Source organism: Oryx dammah, unplaced genomic scaffold (assembly GCF_014754425.2).
Source record: "Oryx dammah isolate SB20612 unplaced genomic scaffold, SCBI_Odam_1.1 HiC_scaffold_5, whole genome shotgun sequence".
Lineage (NCBI taxonomy): Eukaryota > Metazoa > Chordata > Mammalia > Artiodactyla > Bovidae > Oryx > Oryx dammah.
Genome location: NW_024070189.1, coordinates 91,465,505 through 91,486,846, shown reverse-complemented (window position 1 = coordinate 91,486,846; position 21,342 = coordinate 91,465,505). Strand labels below are relative to the sequence as shown.

General features: G+C 52.0%; 2 protein-coding genes and 1 non-coding gene across 4 annotated transcripts; 2 read left to right on the top strand and 1 right to left on the bottom strand.

The window, feature by feature from the left end:
* Positions 1-1,737: 1,737 nt before the first annotated feature.
* On the bottom strand, positions 1,738-13,140 carry LOC120864884 (adenylate kinase isoenzyme 1). The gene is given in 3 exon segments (XM_040242090.1): positions 1,738-1,993; positions 1,996-2,026; positions 12,973-13,140. Coding segments are annotated over 3 exon segments (408 nt in total). The 3' UTR covers positions 1,738-1,784.
* On the top strand, positions 5,924-5,996 carry TRNAG-CCC. The gene has a single exon. It is a non-coding gene; the product is annotated as a tRNA-Gly (tRNA).
* Positions 13,141-14,084: 944 nt separating the features above from the next.
* On the top strand, positions 14,085-20,891 carry GTF2F1 (general transcription factor IIF subunit 1). 2 transcript variants are annotated; one of them, XM_040242077.1, is made up of 13 exons: positions 14,085-14,280; positions 15,046-15,213; positions 15,301-15,347; positions 15,830-15,902; positions 17,094-17,287; positions 18,072-18,242; positions 18,722-18,900; positions 19,449-19,602; positions 19,688-19,869; positions 19,965-20,038; positions 20,125-20,263; positions 20,438-20,555; positions 20,652-20,891. In XM_040242077.1, the coding sequence occupies exons 2-13, from the start codon at positions 15,202-15,204 to the stop codon at positions 20,854-20,856; spliced, it is 1,548 nt and encodes a 515-aa protein (XP_040098011.1). In that variant the 5' UTR covers positions 14,085-14,280; positions 15,046-15,201; the 3' UTR covers positions 20,857-20,891. The 2 variants fall into 2 exon arrangements, with proteins under 2 accessions (XP_040098011.1, XP_040098010.1); XM_040242076.1 differs by lacking the exon at positions 14,085-14,280 and having other exon boundaries at positions 14,746-15,213.
* The last annotated feature ends 451 nt before the right edge of the window (positions 20,892-21,342 follow it).

Below are 21,342 nucleotides of genomic sequence, written 5' to 3'. Positions count from 1 at the left end.
ATTTGTCCCACTGGGAACTTGGGGAGCAGGGCACTCAGGAGGGTCCCTGGGGACAGGTGTTCCCATGGATACGGCCTGCCGCCGCTGGAGCAAACCCACACCGAGCTTTGTGTGATCTGGTCCTCGCTGTGGTCTGTTTGGCTGGCGAGTCCTGAGGTGGAAACCTGGCCTGTCCCAGGGAAGGACATCTGTCCCAGGGGTTGGCAGCCTCAAGATGAGGACGGGAGATGAGAGAGCGGTTGTGGAGGACTCCTTGAGCTATCTGGCCCAGGGTCATCCAGAGGCGTACTTTGATGGGAGAGTTCTGGGAGGTATGGTCGAATTCCAGCAGGGGAAATCAGGTGTCACGGTGTGCGGCTGTTCACGGCACTCTTGACCTCCCACGCGAGGCTCCTTAGGGACCTACTCCTGTGGGAGTGGCCCCCAGTCAGACATTTGTGGGCCCAGGAAAGAGAGAAGGCTCTTATCCTGGGGTTACAGCCTCAGTTTAGATTGTAACCCAAGGCTCCCCTCACCAGCATCTCATCTCAGGCAGTGCACCTGCTCTGACCTCGGGTGAGGGGGATGTCAGGGCCCCTGGCCCTCTCCCGACTCGCTGCAGGCTTTCGATGACAGAGCAGCACTTGGCAAAAATGTTTTCTGGAACTTTGGCCAAGATGTAGACAAGGGGTAGCAGAGGGGGTCAGTTCAGAGTAGAGCGCGGTCATGGCCTCCACACCTCTTCTCCCACACACCACCAGGGGAGAACAGGTTCCCCTTCCAGTTGCTAGGGCAGGACTGGTCGGTGCAGCCCCAGGGCCACATGGATGAGGGAAGGGGGAACTGGGTTAGAAAGGCCATGCATTACCGCTGGGCACTCAGTCGGCCGCACAGACTGCACGGGGGCGCTGTCCCCTGGAACAACCCACGGGGTGGGGGTTGTGCCAGGCTGGCTCACCGCCTTCCCACCCCACCCATGGTGCTCCAGGCTCCTTCCTCTCATTTTGGATTTTACCTTTGGTTGTGGGAGGGGACCAGGAATGACACCAAAGTTCTCTTACCTCCATAGCAGTGTATAGGAACTGCATGGGTCACTTTAAGAGTTAAGAGATCCCTACTTTAGGGGACATCCCTGATGACCCAGTGGTTAAGAATCCAGCTTCCAATGCAGGGGACACAGTTTCGATCCCTGGTCTGGGAACTAAGATCTCACAAACCATAATGCAACTAAGCCCGCACGCCACAACTACTGAGTCTGCTCTCAGCCTGAGCTCTGCAACAAGAGAAGTCCACGTGCCACAAGTGGAGAAAGCCTGTGTACCGCAACGAAGACCCAGCACAGCCAAAAGTCCAAACCGAAACAAAGATATTCCTGCTTTCTACACCTTGAGGACTCATGGCTGCATTGGAGCTGAGCTGTGCTTGACCAGTGCCATGATCCTAAATTTTGTAACATCCCACGGAGAAGAAAATGGCAACCCACTCCAGTATTCTTGCCTAGAGAACCCCATGGACAGAGGAGCCAGGTGGGCTACAGTCTATGGGGTTGCAAAGAGCTGGACATGAATGAGCAACTAAACTACCTCCACCATGTTCTAAAACATACTTAATGTTGTGGTTTTGGAGCCAGTCATTCTGTTCAGACCTGCAGCAGCATCTCTGGTAATCCACACAGCTGCACCCATTCTGCCTAATGGAAGAGATTTAACCCCCACCCCCCCACCCCCCAGTGTATGTGCTTGGGGAAACCCAGGCAGGCCCAGAGAAGTCTGGGACCCAGGTAACAGTGTAACCCCTGCTCTGTTTCAGCTGGACTTGGTCCCCTTGCGGGGCCTGGGATTGGGATGGGGGGAGTGGTACGTTGGGAGCAGGTTCTTCTGGTAGAAGGTCAGGACAGGTTCATATAGGGTGTAGTACGTCTCCAAGTGCTGGCGGAGGGCTGCCTCACAGTCATCTGCCCAGTGTTCCACTTGGCCCTGGCTTAGGGCTCTCTGCATCATCATCACCATCGAACGATGACGACGTTGACGTTGGGGGCCCAGCCCACCTGGGCATCCCTGAAAGGGGGTTGGGTGAGGAAGAGGCTGAGTGAGGTGGCCTCCTGTGCCCACCCCTGCCCCCAAGATCAAGGATCTAGGGTGGTGCTGCCCCAGTAAAAAACCAGGCCCCCTGGGTCTGTTTTACTCTTGTCGTTCCAAGTTTTTCTTCTATTTGTTTGTGTTTTGGACAGGTAGGACGTTGGCAGAGCTCATAAGCCAGACAAGACCAGTGGGAAAGGGTGAAGAGTCTCCTTGCTGCCCCCAAGCACCCAGTTTCACCCTCCCTGGACGCAATCAAGTTAATCTGTTTCTTGTGTCTCCTTCTGGAACTCTTTGGGCATATACCAAGCAAATTTGGTTCTGATGTTATTTTCCCTGCTTTTTCATATACATGGTAAAGACACTGATTTGCCCTTGATTTTATTCACTTAGTAAGCTGGAGATGGTTGTGGATTTGACACACAAGAAAGGTACTGATTATTTAATCACTAGATAGTATTATGTGATTATTTAATCACTAGATATTATTCTGTTCTATTGTTGCTTCATTTAGTCACTCAGTTGTGTCAAACTCTTTGGCGACCCCATGGACTGTAGCCCGGTCTGTTCATGGGATTCTCCAGGCAAGAGTACTGGAATGAGTTGCCATTTCCTCCTCCAAGGGTTCTTCCCCACCCAGGGATGAAACCTGAGTCTCCTGCATTGCAGGCGGATTCTTTTAACTCCAAGCTGCCAGGGAAGCCCATTCTGTTGTATGGATGTGTGTCACAATTTACTTAACTGGTTCCTCGTTGATGGGTATTTGGATTGAAATATTCCTTTTAAAGGGCTTCCCTGGTGGCTCAGATGGTTAACAATCCACCTGCAATGCAGGAGAACTGGGTCCCATCCCTGGGTCATGAAGATCTCCTGGGGAAGGGAATGGCAACCCACTCCAGTATTCTTGCCTAGAGAACCCTATGGATAGAGAGGAGCCTGTTGGGCTATAGTCTATAGGGTCGCAAAGAGTCGGACATGACTAAGCAACTAAGCGCACACACACGTTCCCTTGAAGACGGATTTAAGCAGTTTTCCATTGCTTTCCTCTCACGCAACCACTTGACTGGGGAAAATACAAGAGTTGTCCCCTCCTAACTCCAGGGAGACCTCCCAGGATCTCCAAGGCCACCCAGCTTCATTCATTGTAACAGAAATGCCCATTTCAAATCACTAAGAGGGACTTCCCTGATGGTATAATGGATAAGAAGCTGCCTGCCAATGCAGGGGACATGGGTTCAATCTCTGGTCCAATCCCTGAACCCCACCTCCTAGTTCTTCCAGAATTTCCTTTTGAAATAGAACCTGTCAGCACATTAAAAAACAAAATAACAACAAAAAACCCCACAGCCCAGTGGGATTCATTCTAGGAAAGCAAGGACGATTCAGTACAATTTATTGTGTTACTATCTTAACTAAAGAAAAAGTCATCTGAGAATCCTTTTAAACAGAGAAATAGCAATTTAATTGACAAAATTCACACATTCCTGATTTAATTAAAAAACAAGGAATTGATAAACATCCTAAGCCAGCATCTTATTTAATGGAAACTTTCATTCTGAGTAAAGTTGGGAATAAGATAAAACTGCCCACTCTTAGGACTTCTCTGGTGGTCTGGTGGCTAAGACTCCACCCTCCCAATGCAGGGGGGCCCAGGTTCGATCCCTGGGCAGGGAACGATATCCCACAAGTCACAACTAAGAGTTTGTATGCTGCAGCCAGGCACAGCCAAATAAATGTATAAAGTCACAATAAGGAACACCCTGGCAGTTGAGTGGTTAGGGCTCAGTGCTTTCATTGTCAGGGCCCCAGTTGCATCACTGGTCAGAGAACTAAGATCCTACAGGTCGGGCATCACAGCCAAAAAAAACAAAGGCACAATAAAGTAAAAAAATAATTGACAAATGTGGGGGGAGAGGCAGCAGGGAGGAATTTTGCAACCTATATTACAAACAGCTAATATATAAAGAGTTCCCAGAATTCAAGAAGAAAAACAGACCAACAGTCCTCCAGGATGGGAAAACATGAGCAAAAGATACAGACTGTACTGAAGAAGAAAAGAAACTGGCCCAAAACTTTAGAAAAGATGCCCAGCTTCATTCATCATAAGAGAAATGCCCATTTAAAACCACTAAGAGGGACTTCCCTGATGGTACAGTGGATAAGAACCTGCCTGCCAATGCAGGGGACATGGGTTCAGTCCCTGGTCCAAGAAGATCCCACATGTCTCAGAACAGCTAAGCCCATGCGCCACAACTATTGAGCCACAACTGTTGTGTATTCAAGAGCCCCCGAGCACGGTCTTAGCCACTGGGGAAGTCTGAGGAAGACTTCTTGACACTGATATAAAATCTCAGAGTATACTGTAAAGTTAAACGGAAAATGAAGCCTGGTGTATATGGAATGCTAGTTTTTATGAGGAGGGACACACACACACACACACACCCCTATATTATATTTGCAAAAAGAAACATCAGAAAGGACAATCCAAAACTTCATGAAAATGGTTGCCTATAGGGAGGGGAGGGCACAGTTGGGGGCAGGGGTGACTCTACTTTTTTATGTGACTTTGAAATCATTAAGTATGCTGCATATGCAAAATTTTAATTTAAAAAAGCAATCCCTGAATGTTGAAAGCCAAGCTGAAATGAATGAACCCCATGTCAATGTCATGCTGCAAATGCAGGGAGAAAATAATTATCGCTAGGGACCCAGTGTTTTTGTGGTCCGTCCACAGGGAGAGCTATTATAAGGAAAACCAGAAAGTGTTAGTTGCTCCGTTGTGTCTGACTATTGTGACTCTAGGGACTGCATGCTGGAGTGGGTTTGCATTTCCTTCTCTAGGGAATCTTCCTGACCCAGGGATTGAACCCCAGTCTCTTGCATTGGCAGGCATATTCTTTACCATCTGAGCCACCAAGGAAGCCCAAGGAAAGCCATAGCTGCAAAGAAGTCTTAAACTTTCTATGGTAGTTTAATTCTCAGTAGTTAACATTGGTATGCTACTTATTTGGAAACTATTTTGCATCTAATTTAATAATGCAAATGAGAATATCAGTGGTTTTAGGAAGCAGACTTTTTAGGGAAAAGAGAAACGTAAAACACTGTGATGTTAAGTGTGAGCTGGAAACAACAGTATGAACTTGTGATATATATATATATATATATATATATATATATATTTTTTTTTTTTTTTTCCTATCAAAAGTATGTGTTTCCTGGCCCTGTCTGCTGGAGAGGCCTGGAAACAATGAGCACCTGTAGCAATGAGTGCCCCTGGGCCCCAGATGGAACACCACTGCCCAGGGGCCTCCAGGAGAAATGGCTGATTCCAGGGCTGGGCCAGAAATGGGAAAGGTGGGGGGTGGGAAGTCTTGCACAGAAAGAAAGCGAGAAGATGAGTGTGAACTGGAGCTGTGTCCTGGAGGACGCTGTGCAGCATGAGGGAACTCCTAATGGCCCAGAATGAGACACACTGAGTCACAAAAAAGACCGACTACGGCATCATCACAAAGTCCGCAGACAGTAAATGCCAGAGAGGCTGGAGAGAAGGGGGAACCTCCTACACTGGCGGTGGGAGTGTGAATGGGTTCAGGCTACTATGGAGAACGGTAGGTAGGTCCTCAAAACCTAGAAACAGAGCTACCGGAAGACCCAGCAATCCCATTCCTGGGCACGTATCTGGAGAAAAGCATGATTCAAACATACAGACACCCCTGTGTTCACAGCAGCCCTATTCACAATAACCAAGACATGGATATTTAGGAAGCAACCTAAATATCCATCTATGAATGACTGGACAAAGAAAATACGGTCCATATACACAATGGGATATTACTCAGTCATAAAAAATGAAAGAAATAGTGACTTCCCTAGTGGTCCAGTGGCTAAGACTCTGCACACCCAATGCAGGGGACCCAGGTTAGATCCCTGGCTAGGGAACTAAAATCACACATACCATGCAGTGTGGCCAAAAAATAAAAATTGGAGAAAGAATGAAATCATGCCACTTGCAGTGACATAGAAGGACCTAGAGGTAATCATATAAGTGAAGTAAGTCAAAGACAAATGTCATATGGTATCAGTCATATGTGAAACCTAGTTTTCAAAATGGCACAAACGAACATATTTACAAACCAGAAACAGACTTACAGATATTGAAAACAAACTTATGGTTTCCAAAGGGGACATGTGGGGAGGAGGGGAAGGATAAATCGGGAGCTTGGGATGAATGTATCCACAGTATTGTATACAAGACAGATAAGCAACAAGGACCTACAGTACAGCAAAGGGAACTCTACTCAATATTCTGTAATAATCTATGTCAGAAAAGAATCTGAAAAAGAATGAGTATATATACAAACGAATCATGCTTCTGTATACCTGAAACCAACACAATGTTGTAAATCAATTAGATGCCAATAAATTTAAATAAAAGAAGACTTACTTTAAATACTTTAAATTCACTTATTTTACTGAGATGGTCCGGAGAAGCCACTGGCAACCCACTCCAGTACTGTTGCCTGGAGAATCCCATGGGCAGGCTGCAGTCCATGGGGTCGCTAAGAGTCAGACACGACTGAGCAACTTCACTTTCACTTTTCACTTTCATGCACTGGAGAAGGAAATGGCAACCCACTCCAGTGTTCTTGCCTGGAGAATCCCAGGGACGGTGGAGCCTGGTGGGCTGCCGTCTATGGGGTCGCACAGAGTCGGACACTGAAACGACTTAGCAGCAGCAACAACTGAAATGGTAAGGATGCAAGAGAACAAAACACAGGAAGACAAAACAATGAACCTCACTGTCACCACTGGAGGCAGCTAGGACACCTCCAGCCCCTCAGTCTGAAAATGGGCTCTTGGAAGGGAGAAGATGAGCTTGTGTCCCACCTGTCTGGCAGGAACCAATATATTTCAAACAGCCCTCGATGAGGAAAGACATTCCTTCTTTAAGGGAAGAATGTCAGCTAATTGATGTGGGGGAAACAAATGAAAGTTACACATTTTGCATCGATTCGGAATATGAAATTACTGATTCCGATCAGCAATTAATGAATCTGTAAGAGAAGGGGCCGGCGGGGGTGTGTTACAGTAGCCCCTGATTGACCCTCTATCTTAAATTTGTGAGGGCTGTCACACCAAGTACCACAGTTAGGTGACTCCAGCCACAGAAATTCCATTTCTTAGAGACTTCCCTGGTGGTCCAGTGGTTGAGAATCTGTTTGTCAAGGCAAGGGACGAGGGGTTCGATCCCTGGTCCGGGAATTCAGATCCATGTGCTGCGGAACAATTGAGCCTGTTCATCGCCAAGACTGAGCCTGTTCTCTAGAGCCTGGGAGACTCAACTACTGAGGCCCACATGCTTCAGTTGCTAGAGCTGGTGCTCTGCAACAAGAGAAGGCGCCACAACGAGAAGCCTGCGCCCCACAACTAGAGAAAAACACACTCACAGTAACCAAGATCCAGAGCAGCCAAAAATAAATTTTTTTAAAAAAAGAAATTCCACTTCACAGTCCTGGAGACTAGAAATCTGAGACTGAGGTGCTGGCAGGATGGAGTCCTTCGGAAGCCTCTCTCCTTGGCTTGTTTTCTCCCTGTGTCCTCAGTGGCCATTCTGTGCCTGTGTAAATCTCCTCTTCTTAAAAGGACACCGGTTATATTGAGTTAGGACTGAGACAAAGCAACCGATCACAGTGGGCCAACCTTACTTCAATCCCGATTAAGACAAGACATGAAAAGAAAAAGATTTTGAAGTGTTCACAGGAATTTCCATAATGATTGGTTATTTCACGACATGGAGGATATTAAGGTGTAATAATGGAAGCATGATACAATTTTACAAAAGCTTTCACTTTTTAGGAAATATGTACTAAAATATTCATGGATTAAAAAGAAAAGAACAGGAACTTGCCTAGTGTCCAGTGACTAAAACTCCACTCTCAGTGCAGGAGGCATGGGTTGGGGAACTAGATCTCACATGCTTCAACTAAGAGTTCTGTAGCCACAACAAAAAAATCCCGCCTCCTGCAAGGAAGATTGAAGATCCCACGTGCTGCCACTAAGACCCAGCGCAGCAAAAACAAAAAAAAATTTTTTTTTTTTTTTTTCAAGAATTAAGGACATCCCTCAGCTTCCCTAGTAGCTCAGACAGTAAAGAATCTGCCTGCCAATGCAGGGGGCATGAGTTCCATCCTTGAGCAGGGAGATCTCAAATGCAGAGGAGCAATGAATCCTGGGAGCTGCGACTACTGAAGCCCTAGAACCTGAGATCTGAAACAATAAAAGCCCGAATACCGCAACAAAGAGTCGCCCCCACTGTCTGCAACTGGAGAAAAAGCCCGCTTGCCACAACGAAGACCTAGCACTGCCATAAATGAACAAATACATTTCAAAAAATGTTCATTGACTGACTTGAGTCCACGTGTCACTGCCTGTGCTATTATTTAAGACTTTGAATTCTATCCACTTCCCTTTTCTACCTTTTTTTTTTTTTTTTTGAAAAAAAAAAGAAAGGTAATGGTAGCAGTTTGGGAAATGGAAAGCGGATGTCACTTGCCATGGAGGCGACCGTGAAAACAAATACAAACCAGGGCTGACGGCTTGGTTCTGATATTGGGCACGCATTGCATGAGACGTGGCCCTTCCTCGGAGCCAGATGAAGGGTCCAGCAGGACCTCTCTACCATCTTGGCAACTTCCTGTGAGGCTATACTTAGGAAAAAGTTTGAAAACACATGTCATTATTATAAAACCTACTTCTGGAACTTCCCTGGTGGTCCAGTGGTTAAGACTCCATGCTTCCAATGCAGAGGGCATGGGTTCGATCCCTGGTTGAGGAACTAAGATTCCCACATGCCTCAAGGCCAAAAAATGAATAATAAAACATTCTTTTGTGAACTTACCCAAATCATTGGTCTTACAGTATAGGTGATCCTTAGGGAGAAACATGAGGCCCCATAACTGGGCCTTCTGTCCCTGGGCATCTTGGGGAGACTGTTCATGGATCTCCTGTACAACCTGACCTGATGCAGATAGTCAGGGCTACTGGTGTCTGGTCTGGTCTGGCCCACTGGCCCTCAAGCCTAGTGCTTCCTGGGGGCTTCCTGTGTGCACATTCAACAGACGCTGCTTGGGGACTTCTCTGGTGGTCCAATGGTTAAAACTCTGCATTCCCACCTCCAGGGGGCACAGGTTCAATCCCTTGTGGGGAAACTAAGATCCCACATGCTACAGAACATGGCCAAAAAAGTAAAAAACAACAAAAGCAACAACAAACAGATGCTTCTTGCCACAAGCCAGGCCAAGTTCTAGACAAACGGCTAAGGACCCCTCGGTTCCCCAGAGAGTGTATTCTCAGGATAGGGGCAGACGTGACTGCAGTCAACTCAGAAACAGATGTGACAGTTTCCCTGCATCAGCCTCACTAGCAGTGAGGAGATGCTGGTGGTATTTCTTTGCACAGACAAGGAAACAGGCTGGGAGTGTTGACCCAGAGTGGACACGTGGAGACACCAGCTGAGTGTGACCTCAGCCCTGGTCTCAAAGGCTCCAAGGCCAGCACGTGAACTAGGCCAGCCCACTGCTACCCACAGAGTAGGGGCCAACCTCAGAGAGTGTTCCCTGCTTGGGCCTCAGTTTTCCTGTCTGTAAAATAGGGATTCTGGTCTTCTAGGAATGCCGAGGCAGTGTCTAGCTCTGGCTTCCTGTGAATTTCAGCACCTTTGTCCCCCCAACAGCACAGAGAAAGCAAGAAGAATAAAGGGAAGAATTCCTGGGCATCGTGTTCTTGTGGAGCTTCAGCCTCAAGCCAGACACTGCTCCAACTCACACAAGCCAGAGTGGCCTGAAACAGGTTCAAAAGCCCGGCAGGATCAGGGCTGGAGGTCTAACCTGGGTGGCTCTGGGGACGCGTTTTAACGCAGACCCTAGATGGACCCTAAGGCAGGGGTCAGATGGCTCACAGAGATCAAAATTCTCTGTAAAGAAAACCCACTCTTGGGACTTCCCTGGTGGTCCAGTGGCTAAGCCTCAGCATTCTCTATGCAGGGGACCTAGGTTCCATCCCTGGTCAGGGAACTAGATCCCACATGCCACACCTCAGAGTTCTACATGCCACAACTAAAGATCCTGAATACCACAACCAAGGCCTGGTGCAGCCAAAATAAATAAATGTTTAAAAAAAAGAGAAAGCCCACTTTTGGAAATTCCCCAGTGGCCCAGTGGTTAGGACTCCAAGCTTTCACTGCTGAGGGCACAGGTTCAGTCTCTGGTCAGGGAGCTAAGACCCTGTTTATTTTCATTTTCTCACTTCTTAGAGGCACATGGGTACCAGAGAAAAGCACATGTGCTGTGCTTCTTAGCGTGAAGCCACCACATGAGCAGGATCCTAAAGAGGCCTCTGTAAAGAAGAGGGAGCTGGTGGGTGTAGGGGCCTCTGTAAAGAAGAGGGAGCTGGTGGGTGTAGGGGGCAGGGAACAGAGGGAGCACATCCCGTCCACATGTTAAAACCAGAGCCCTGGTCCTGCCTTAGCTGCCTGAATGGTGTGACCCAGGCTAGCTCCCTGATCCCTCTGTGAAAAAGCAGGGTGCCTGGAACATTCCGGAAGATCAGAGTTCATCTGTGCAGAGTGTGGAGAACAGTGCTGGGCTGGTGAAAAGCTCTGGAGGACTTCAGGCTGCAGTTGCCATGGGGACCAGCAGGCTCCCGTGTTGCCAAGTCAGGCATTTTTTTCAGGAGGAGCCGGGAGTTTTCATGTGGCATCTCCGGATTTTTGAAGGTTGGCCACGAATTTTTAAAAAATGTGTGAAACGGTGAATAGTCCAAACTGAACATGTCAGTGGATCACGTGGGACCCGAGGCCCCGGGGGTTTTGCAGCCTCTGTCCTGATGCTTTTCGACCACCTGTGGAGACCATCCAGCTGGCATGGGTGACTGGGCGTCTACCCTAGGCCAGGTGCTGGCTAGAGTCATTCATTAGCTCGGCCTTTGCCCTTCAAGCTCCCAGGCCTGGAGAGGGACCCACTATTTGCCTTTTACCTTCATCACAACGATCCGGACAAAACTGCTTCAGTAGAGGTGCACACAGAGGGCAGGATGGCGGGGAGGCGGAGAGGGGGGCAGCCCACTGCGACCTTTGTCTGATTCCTTCCCTGTGCCTGGCACCTGAATGCGTTTCTACCGCATTCAGCAAGCCCAGCAAGTCCCAGGAAAGCGTGGAGGCCCCTAGCCTGCCACAGTTTCTCTTTTCCTGCCTGGTGTGCTGCAGTCCCTGGGGTCGCAAAGAGTGGGACATGACTTAGAGACTGATCAACAACCTCTCCGTGATGTCATTCTGTTTTCTGTTCTTCACTGCACTTATCGCTACCAGAAATTCTGTTGTATTTTGCATGGAACATATTGCTGGTCCCTGTCCCATGTGTCTGGTGAAGTCCAGAGGACTTAGCTTGTCCTCAAGAACTATTTTGGGCACAGGAGGTTGAATAAATGGATAAGTGGGGAGCTACAGTCCATCTTTATGACCCAGAGGTGATGCTAAGCCTGCCTGCCACTCAGTGGGCAAATAGTTTGTCTACCAGTTGCCAGAGACTGTGTGGAAATTGCAAGTGTTAGTCACTCAGTCGTGTCTGACTCTGCCATCCCATGGACTGTAGCCTGTCAGGCTCCTCTGTCCATGGAATTCTCCAGGCAAACATACTGGAGTGGGTAGCCATTCCCTTCTCCAGGGGAATCTTCCTGGCCCAGGGATTGAACCCAGGTCTCCTGCAGGCAGATTCTTTACTGTCTGAGCCACCAGGAAAAGGACTGACTGTGCAGGAAGATGTTAAAATGACTGTCCTCACCCTTGAAGAGCTCACCTGGGGGTCTAGACACTTCCAACACCTCCCTACCATCCCCTAATTAACACAAAACTCCATTTCCCTGTCATCGGCTCCTCTCACCTGGCATCTCCATCCAAGGTGTGGATGAGGCCTGGTTTCATGCCCTCTTGGGTCACTCACAAAACACTCAAACTCCTTGGCCTGCCTCAGCTCCTGGGGGAAGCTGTCAACAAGGAAGCCCTGGCTCTCTGGGCACGACAGCATTCGGATGCTGATCACATCAAGGATGACTGCCGGGGGAGGGAAGGGGCGGCTGCATTCAGTGCCTGGGGGCCCCTCACTTACGAGGTCACCTAGGCAAGTTCTGGTGAATTCGGGGGAACATTTGCTGGGTGCCCTGGATCCTGAGTCAGCTCTGATGAGCTGGGTCTTTGGGGGCACTTCTGAGAATGGGGCTCAGCTACCGTCTGCTGCGGTGGGGGGCGTCTGCCCCATGCCAGGCTCCTTTGCTCATCACTATCATGAGGAACTGGGATGACCTCCATCTTATTGTGAGGAACTGGGGGCAGAAGGGGCCACTGACAACATGCCCAAGGTCACAAAGTGAATAAATACTAGCTAAGTTTACTGAGAGCTTCCCAAGTGGCTCAGCAGTAAAGAATCCCCCTGCCAGTGTAGGAAATGTGGGTTTGATCCCTGGGTTATGAAGATCCCCTGGAGGAGGAAATGGCAACCCACTCTGGTGGGTTGCCTGATAAATCCCAAGGACAGAGGAGCCTGAAAGGATAAAGTCCATGGGGTCTTAAAGAGTCTGACACAACTTAGTGACAAACAATAAACAAAGTTCACCAAGTGCGTTGTAAGGGCCAGGCACTCTGCCAAGCCTTTTATAGGAACGAAGTCATTCACCCCACACCCCAGCCTTCTGTTGAGGGTCCAGCTCCTCTCCCATTTTACAGTTGAGGACACAGAGGCTCAGTTGACAAAGCAGCAGCCAGTGCCCCCTGCCCTCAAGATGCCCCTCGGCTCCTACATCCTCCTGAGAAGCCCCTCCCAATGGGCCCCCTCATCCCTCTGCTGCCGTGCCTGGGAGCTCTCACTGTGGGCACCAGGATCCCCTGAAGCATGAGGTCATGGATCTTCCAGCCCCACCGGGTGCCCCGTTGGGCCTCCTGCTGCAGCAGCTGGCCCAGCCCCACGTGGCAGAAGCCATACTTGGTTGCCAAGTATTTGCACTGTGTCCCTTTTCCGAAGCCTGGACCGCCCATTACAAAGACAATCAGGGGGACTTGAGGATGTCTGCATGCCTGAGGAAGAGGGACGGGGGAGAGGGGTTGGTGCCTGTAGGGGTCAGTTGGTGCTGAGGGGATTGTGTCCACAGCTATAATGGGTGACGCTGGACACATGTCTGCTGGCAGACCTATTTCTGCCCTAGGGTGGTATCTGGGGGTGTGTGTCCACACCCAGTGATATATCCAGGCACGGCACCCATTAATACTGCTACAGGTCATGTGGATGAGGTGTGAACCCAAGCAGGTCAGGCCCTTTGTGTGCAGCCTCTCCTTGAAGCATCACCCCTTTTTACAGTTGAGGAAACTGAGGCTCTGAGACGGACAGGGACTTGTCCACCCCTCCAGTCTCATCCCATACCACCCTCGCCTTTCTTTGCTGTGTTTCAGCCCAGTGGCCTCCTTTCGGACCCTTGTCCTCATCACCTTCCTGTTGCTCCTCCCCCACCGCCACCCCTGCTGGAAGTCCATACTGCAGTCCCTCCAGGTCGCAGCTCACCCTTCAGCTAATTTCTGTCTAAAGAGCCTCCCACCCCATTGTTCCCAGTCTCAAAACCCTAATTCCCCACCACCCCACAAAAAGAATTCCATTTCCTCCAGTAATGGCCACTATCAGTAATGAGTTTGCCCCTTTACTTGTTCTTGTTTGTCTCCCCGGTCAGACTATGTACTACAAGACCACAGAATCTGTTTGTCTTCCTTGTCCCTGTATTTCTAGTACTTGGCATAGTTTCTGACATAATCGTAGCAAGTGAGGAATAGATAAATGTCCATAACTATCAGACACATCTATGGAGACCTGTAGTTTATAGTGCTGGCTTCCTACAGTCCCCACGGACTTTCCAGAATCCAGCGCAGCAGGTGCTAAAAGTGAAAGTCAGTCAGTCAGTCAGTCAGTCGTGTCCGACTCTTTGTGACCCATGGAATTCTCCAGGCCAGAATACTGGAGTGGGTAGCCTTTCCCTTCTCCAGGGGATCTTTCCAACCCAAGGATCAAACCCAAGTCTCCCGCATTGCAGGTGGATTCCTTACCAGCTGAGCCACGAGGGAAGCCCAGCAGGTGCTAACGTGGATCACTGAATACCTGACCCTGAGCATGCGCAGTTGTGTTACAATAAGGTAGGGGGCCGGGAGGAAGGGCGTGTGCACACCTGGACTTGAGGAGGGGTTACCTGCATTCTCCCGCCCTCCACAACCTCCTTCCCTTCCCCCGAGTAAGCCAGCCACCCCCGCGATGTTTCCCTTCTTCTGGGGCCTCAGGGGCCTGCGTATTTGGGGCAGTTTGGACTTGCACAAACCCAACCCGCCTGACGCCCGTGGGGTGAGAGCGCTCCATCCCCTACACAGGCCCTGACCTCTCCTGGTTCGGTTCAACGTCACAAGGGCCCCTGGCCCGATTATCTGGCGAGATGATAGGGCTACCCCCGGGGGCTGTGGGGAGAAATGAACCCCAAAAGAGGCTCAGGTAGAGCCGCAGCAGTCGGCTGCCAAGGAGGCCTCGGTTGCTGTGGTAACGCGGCCTCTCCGGACTCACTTCCGCAGTAAAGTAGCGCATGCGCAAATAGCCCGACAGGCCTTGAGGGTGGCGGGTTTCCTCCCTTCGTTCCCAAGATACTCCGCGGTCCGAGATGTAATGGCCCTGGGGGCGTTTCCGCTTCACCTGATTGGGTTATCCGCATGATGAGGTTATCGGCCTGATGGTATTTATCGTGCTATATAAACTGCGGGCCGCCAGAGCGCTAGATACAGAAGGCGCTACCTTCAGTTCGGAGTAGGTTGCTTCCCCTAGGCCTGCGGGAGGATTTCGATTCCGGTTTAGGCGGCTGCGCAGGCGCAGACTTGGCACAGACGGTCTCAAGCCGACCCAGCGCCGCCTCCGGATAGCTTTTCCCAGGATCGGTTGTATCCCGGGCTTAGGGTCCGCAATCGAGGCCGGAGACCCGACACCTCGAGGGCGGCTCCGCGGGACCGGGGGACGCGCACCCGGAGGGAGGCGTAAAGAAAGGTTCTGATCGGACCCGGGTCAATCGCCCATCGCCCATGGCGGCCCTCGTAAGTGTGCGGCCAGGTGGCTCGGCTGCGGTCCCGGAGGTGGCCTCTGTAGCCTCTCACTCACTGTCCTGCTTTCTCTCCCCTCAGGGCCCCAGCAGCCAGAATGTCACTGAGTATGTCGTCCGAGTTCCCAAGTAAGTCCCTGATCCTACCAACCCCCTCTCCCTCCAGAAAAGGATTAAAATCTCGAGCCTCCAGGAGTGTCTGATTCTTCTTCCAGGGCTGGGGTTGAGCCGAGGCCTCTGGGGCATCACTGTTTTTTTAATAGAGTGAATGAATGAGTACATTAATATACAGTAACTCGCAACCTGCCTGCTTAGGATTCCCTCAGACAGGAATTGCAACAGTGACTCTACTGGGTGGATTCTTTTTGATCCTGCGAAATTCCGTTACAGTATTTTCCTCCTTCAGGAGGCAGTCCCTGCCTGTCCACCCCCCTAACCAGGGCTGAGTTCCCAATTATCCCATCTTGGGTTCCCAGAAATATTTGTCGCTAACTGATCTCTGGGTTTTTTTCATGGGTCCCCAGCGTTGCCCAGCACGAAGAACTGAGCCTGGGAGGGTTTACTGAATTAATGAATGATTGAGCACTGCCTCTTCTTTTTGTCCATTCCAGAAATACCACCAAAAAATACAATATCATGGCTTTCAATGCAGCCGATAAAGTCAACCTCACTACTTGGAATCAGGTAAGTCCGAGTTCTGAGGGTATGAGAAAACCTGACCCTGGATTTGATGTAATAGTTGCTTGGTTGTGATAGTAACCGGGGCTTAGGATCCTCCCCTCTCCCCATGTGCAGATAAATGATAACTAAGGCCCAGGCTGAGCCTCTGGGCACCCCTGAGGACAAGATATGTATGGCCTTGCAGGAGGCTTTCTCCTGAAATTTGTGCCCACTGATGGGCATTCGGGGTCGAGATCTATCTGGGCAAGAGAGGAGGGGGCTGCCTCCTAGAGGTGACTCAGAGCCCCTATTGTTGGAGACTCCAGAGTGGTCTTTAGAAACTGTTTTAGTTGCAGGCTGCTCTAGCAGAATTCCAGAGACTGGGTGGTTTATAAACAACAGACATTTATTTCCCAAAGTTCTGGAGGCTGGAAGTCCAAGATCAGGGCGCCAGCAGATTTGGTGTCCTGGTTCATAGCTGGTGCGTTTGCACTGTACTCTCACCTGGGTACACAGCACTCTGGAATCCTTTATTAAAGAGGGCACTTATCCCACTCCTAATAGGCTGCAGCCCCACAACCTAATCATCATCCATCAGAGGCCCCGCCCCCAAATACCATCACACCGGAAATTAGGGTATATGCATTTTGGGGGGAATTCCCTGTAGATACAGCGGTTAGGACTCCAGCTAGGACTCTAGCCCATTCACTGCAGGGGGCCCAGGTTCCATCCCTGGTGGGGTAACTAAGATTCCAGAAGTCCGAGATCACAGCCAAAAAGAATGCATTTTGGAGGCACGCAAACATTCATCCATAGCAGAAGCTATTAAAGGGTTACAAACAGTCTGTAAAGAGATTTGTCCACTGTTGGGTCGAGGGCAAGTGAAGGGAGAACAGGGCGGAGGTGAAGGCTCTGGACCAGGTAAGCCTGTGATGGGGTTTGCAGCAAACAGGTTATGAGAAGTGATTGGACTCTGGGGTGTCTTTTTTTTTTTTTTAATTTTTCATTTGGAAATAACTTCAAACTTTCAAAAAGCTGCAAAAACAGACATCGCAGCGGGCTTTAGACAGATCCCTTCGCCCATATTCACAGAGCCTCTTTTCGCCAAGCGGGAAGTTGGTTCTGAGGATCCACCGCTCAGCCTGCGGGGAGGAAGGGGTGTTGTTGGATGGGGAGCAGGCTGCCTGATGAGAAGTCTCGCCTTCCGTCTCCCAGGCCCGGCTGGAACGAGACCTGAGCAACAAGAAGATTTACCAAGAGGAGGAGATGCCAGAGTCGGGCGCCGGCAGCGAGTTCAACCGCAAGCTCCGGGAGGAGGCACGGAGGAAGAAGTACGGCATTGTCCTCAAGGAGTTCCGGCCGGAGGACCAGCCCTGGCTGCTGCGGGTCAACGGCAAATCAGGCCGCAAGTATGTGCCCCTCCCGCCACTCCCCGGTGCCCTCGGCCGAACTTCTAGGTCCTACGGCTGGGGGTGACAGCTCATCCTCCCGTGAAGGGGTTTTCTTAGGGAAGATGAGCCAAGGGGATGCTCGAGTGTGCGCTAGGGATGCAGGAATCCCGGCCTGCGGTCCTCCTGAGCCCAGCCAAGGACTGCCCAGAGCTGAGGGTTGGGAACCGTGGGGGAGACAGAGATTAAGGGAAATGAAGGGCACTCCAGTTGAACAGCGAGCACGAAGGTGTGAAACACCGAGCCCCAGGGACTGTCACAGCGCACTTCAGTGGCAGAGTGGGTGGACTGAGAGGGCTGGGAGTGCCAGGGCACAGCAGGACTGTGGGTAGGCTGGGGCCTAGGGCAGCCTGAAGGCTGTAGGTGGGGAAGGGGCACTCTGTAAGACTGCCTGCACATGGCAGGGCAGAAAAGGGGAAGGATGGAGGCCCGGAGGGAGCTGGGCTGGCAGTGGTTCAAGGAGGGTTCAAGGAGGATTCCGGAGGGGAATCCAGAGGGGTCTGATACTATAGCCCTGTGCTCTTTAAGGCCCATCTAACAGGTCCTTCCAGAAGGGACCATGACATGTATAGTGCACAGGAGCCCTAAGCCTGCTCTGCTTAGGCAGTCAGTGGGCCAGCCTTCCAGCCTCAGATTTTGCTGGGAGAACCCAGGTTGCCCTGGAGAGAGGGATGCAGGGGGTGTGGTCTGGAGGTGGCACTGGTCCTTCTTCCCCACACAGACTGTGACCTTGAACTCCCTGCAGGTTCAAGGGCATAAAGAAGGGCGGCGTGACAGAAAACACCTCCTACTACATCTTCACCCAGTGCCCTGATGGGGCTTTCGAGGCCTTCCCTGTCCACAACTGGTATAATTTCACGCCGCTGGCCAAGCACCGCACGCTCACAGCCGAGGAGGCTGAGGAGGAGTGGGAGAGGTGAGTGATGGGGCCACACCTGGAGAAGGGCTGCAACCCCCCGACGCTGTGCCTGGCTGGGAGCTGAGGACTCAGCGGTGAGCAAGCCACATCTCTCCACTGCTCAGGAGCACCCAGTCCAGGGGGCAGATGGACTGGAGACGGCGGGGAGAGGGACTGGAGAAGTGGGGAGTTGGATCCGGTGCTAGGGCGTCAGCATCACATGAGACCTTCTCCTGAGGGACTCTGGGCAGACAGGGAACCAAAGGAGGGCCAGCTCTCCCTGTGTGATCTCAGGGTCTTTCTGCCACGTGCTTGTGTCCCCATGTGCGGGGTCAGGTCGTCCCTCTCATCACCTAAGTTGTGTCAGTGGCTCTCTCTCGGGGCACACCTGGTGGAAGTGCAGGGAGGCAGCAGTGCATGAGGCCCACTCCCAGAGGGGGTCCCCGGAGCCAGGCCCGCTGCCAGCCCCTGCTGTAACACTGCCCCCCGCCCCGCAGGAGAAACAAGGTCCTGAACCACTTCAGCATCATGCAGCAGCGGCGGCTGAAAGACCAGGACCAGGACGAGGAGGATGAGGAGAAGCGCAGCCGCAAGAAGGCCAGCGAGCTGCGCATCCACGACCTGGAAGACGACCTGGAGATGTCGTCGGATGACAGCGAGGCCAGCGGCGAGGAGGGTGAGGCTGGTGGAGCCAGCCCTGGGCGGCCGGGGCTGCAGTTGTCATTAATTCAGGTCTTGTGTGATGACTCAGAAAAGTGAATGCCCCTGAAAGGATTGCTTGGTTACTCGCAGACCCCTGGATCCTCCCAGGAGCTTGGCCGCTAGGGGAAGCACCAGGGTTGGTTAGGAGGCCCCAGGAAGTTCTTTCTCGGCCATGGCCTCGACTGGGATTTCCATGGGAATGGCCTTAGGACTGGCCAGTTTGAGTCGTGCCAGCAGGCTCTGGGCCAACGGGTGGTCTCTGGTTGCCCGGTGACTGGCTGGCCCAGGTGATTTAGGGCAGGGATGGCGGCCCTGAGTGTGAGTTAGAGAAAGGGGTGTGAAGTTGGGATTGCTTGCTTGGTGGTGGGTGATTGGTACAACCCTGGGCCAGCTCTCTGCCTCCTGGAGGAATTGGGGCCTGTCCTGGCATCACCACAGCCCCTGAGATGTCCAGGCATCATTAGATACACACAACACGATGCATGCCCATCTGAGCCCCTCACCTTGTCTGTCCTTCCCCAGGTGGCAGAGCCCCCAAGGCCAAGAAGAAGGCACTGCCCAGCAAGGGGGGCCGGAAGAAGAAGAAGAAGAAGGGCTCAGATGATGAGGCCTTTGAGGACAGTGATGACGGGGACTTCGAGGGCCAGGAGGTGGACTATATGTCCGATGGCTCCAGGTGAGGCAGGCGGGAGGCGGGTGTGAGACCCTGGGCCGGCCGGCGGACGCGCTCACTCACCCTCTGCCCGCTCTCTGTCTTACAGCAGCTCCCAGGATGAGCTAGAAGGCAAGCCCAAGGCCACTCAGCAGGAGGAGGGCCCCAAGGGCGTGGATGAGCAGAGTGAGAGCAGCGAAGAGAGTGAGGAGGAAAAGCCTCCTGAGGAGGACAAGGAGGAGGAGGAGGAGAAGAAGGCACCCACGCCGCAGGAGAAGAAGCGGAGGAAAGGTAGTTTGGCCGTTCTGAGGCCCTGATCTGGGACAAAGCCGAGGGCTGGCTCAGGGGTCTCCGGTCCTGACGTCCCCTCCTCTGGTCCCTTGCAGACAGCAGCGAGGAGTCCGACAGCTCGGAGGAGAGTGACATCGACAGTGAAGCCTCCTCGGCACTCTTCATGGCGGTAAGGCCCAGCCGAGGCAGGGCTGGCCAGGGAGGACGGTGGGGGTGCCCTCTCCTGACATGTGTGCTCAGCTGCGATCTCCACAGAAAAAGAAGACGCCCCCCAAAAGGGAGCGGAAGCCATCAGGGGGCAGTTCCAGGGGTAACAGCCGGCCAGGCACTCCCAGCACTGAGGCAGGCAGTACTTCTTCCACCCTCCGGGCAGCCGCCAGCAAGCTGGAGCAGGGTGAGTAGTACCCCGCCATCCCGCCCTACCCGCCCTGTTGACCCCATCCTGGTCTTCCTGTTCCGCATCCTCTGAGCCCCTTGCACACATGATCCCAGCACTGTCCCCCCACCCCCCCAACCCAGTGGTCCAGCCTCCCAGACCTGGTCTCAGTCCCACCGCCACCTCCCACAGGGAAGCGCACCAGCGAAACACCGGCTGCCAAGCGACTGCGACTGGACACCGGGCCCCAGAGCTTGTCTGGGAAATCCACTCCTCAGCCCCAGTCTGGGAAGTCAACCCCCAGCAGTGGGTAAGTTGGCAAGGACAGCAGGGGCCGGTGGGGGGTGGGGGTCAGGGGGCTCAGGTTTCAGAGGACGCCTGCTGACACCTAGCTCCCCACCTCCAGTGACGTTCAAGTGACCGAAGACGCTGTGCGCCGCTACCTGACACGGAAGCCCATGACCACCAAGGACCTGCTGAAGAAGTTCCAGACCAAGAAGACGGGGCTGAGCAGCGAGCAGACAGTGAATGTGCTGGCTCAGATCCTGAAGCGCCTGAACCCTGAGCGCAAGATGATCAACGACAAGATGCATTTCTCCCTCAAGGAGTGACGCTCCCCCCAATAAACAGGCTCTGTTTTCCACAATCCTCGGGGTCTTCATACCCACACTCGCTGCCTCTCATCCTGCCACCTGTAGACGCCTCTTAGAACTTAATCCTCTCCTTACCCCCTCAGCCTCCTCCATGGAGCTGCTGGCTGATTTCTGTCAGCTCTCTCTTCCACTTGGCTGGTTCTCTCTCCAGCTGTGGCTTATCCACCACCTGAACCCATTAAAAGTAGGGCTTCCCAGGTGGCTCAGCGGTGAAGAATCTGCTCTGCCAGTGCAGGGGACGCAGGTTCAATCCCTGGGTCAGGAAGTTCCCCTGGCGGCAATAGCACCCCCATTCCAGTATTCTTGTCTGGGAAATCCCATGAATAGAGGAGCCTGGTGGGGCTACAGTCCATGGGGTGGCAAAGAGTCAGACATGATTGAGCACACATGCACAAACCCATAAGTACTTAGTGTCACTGTCTTTCAGTTCTGCAAAGTATCTTT

Bases quoted from the DNA above. Each gene is read 5' to 3' on its own strand.
- GTF2F1 (XM_040242077.1), top strand. The intron at 15,903-17,093 runs GTAAGTCCGAGT...TCCGTCTCCCAG, and splicing joins ACCTCACTACTTGGAATCAG to GCCCGGCTGGAACGAGACCT. The intron at 19,870-19,964 runs GTAGTTTGGCCG...GGTCCCTTGCAG, and splicing joins GGAGAAGAAGCGGAGGAAAG to ACAGCAGCGAGGAGTCCGAC.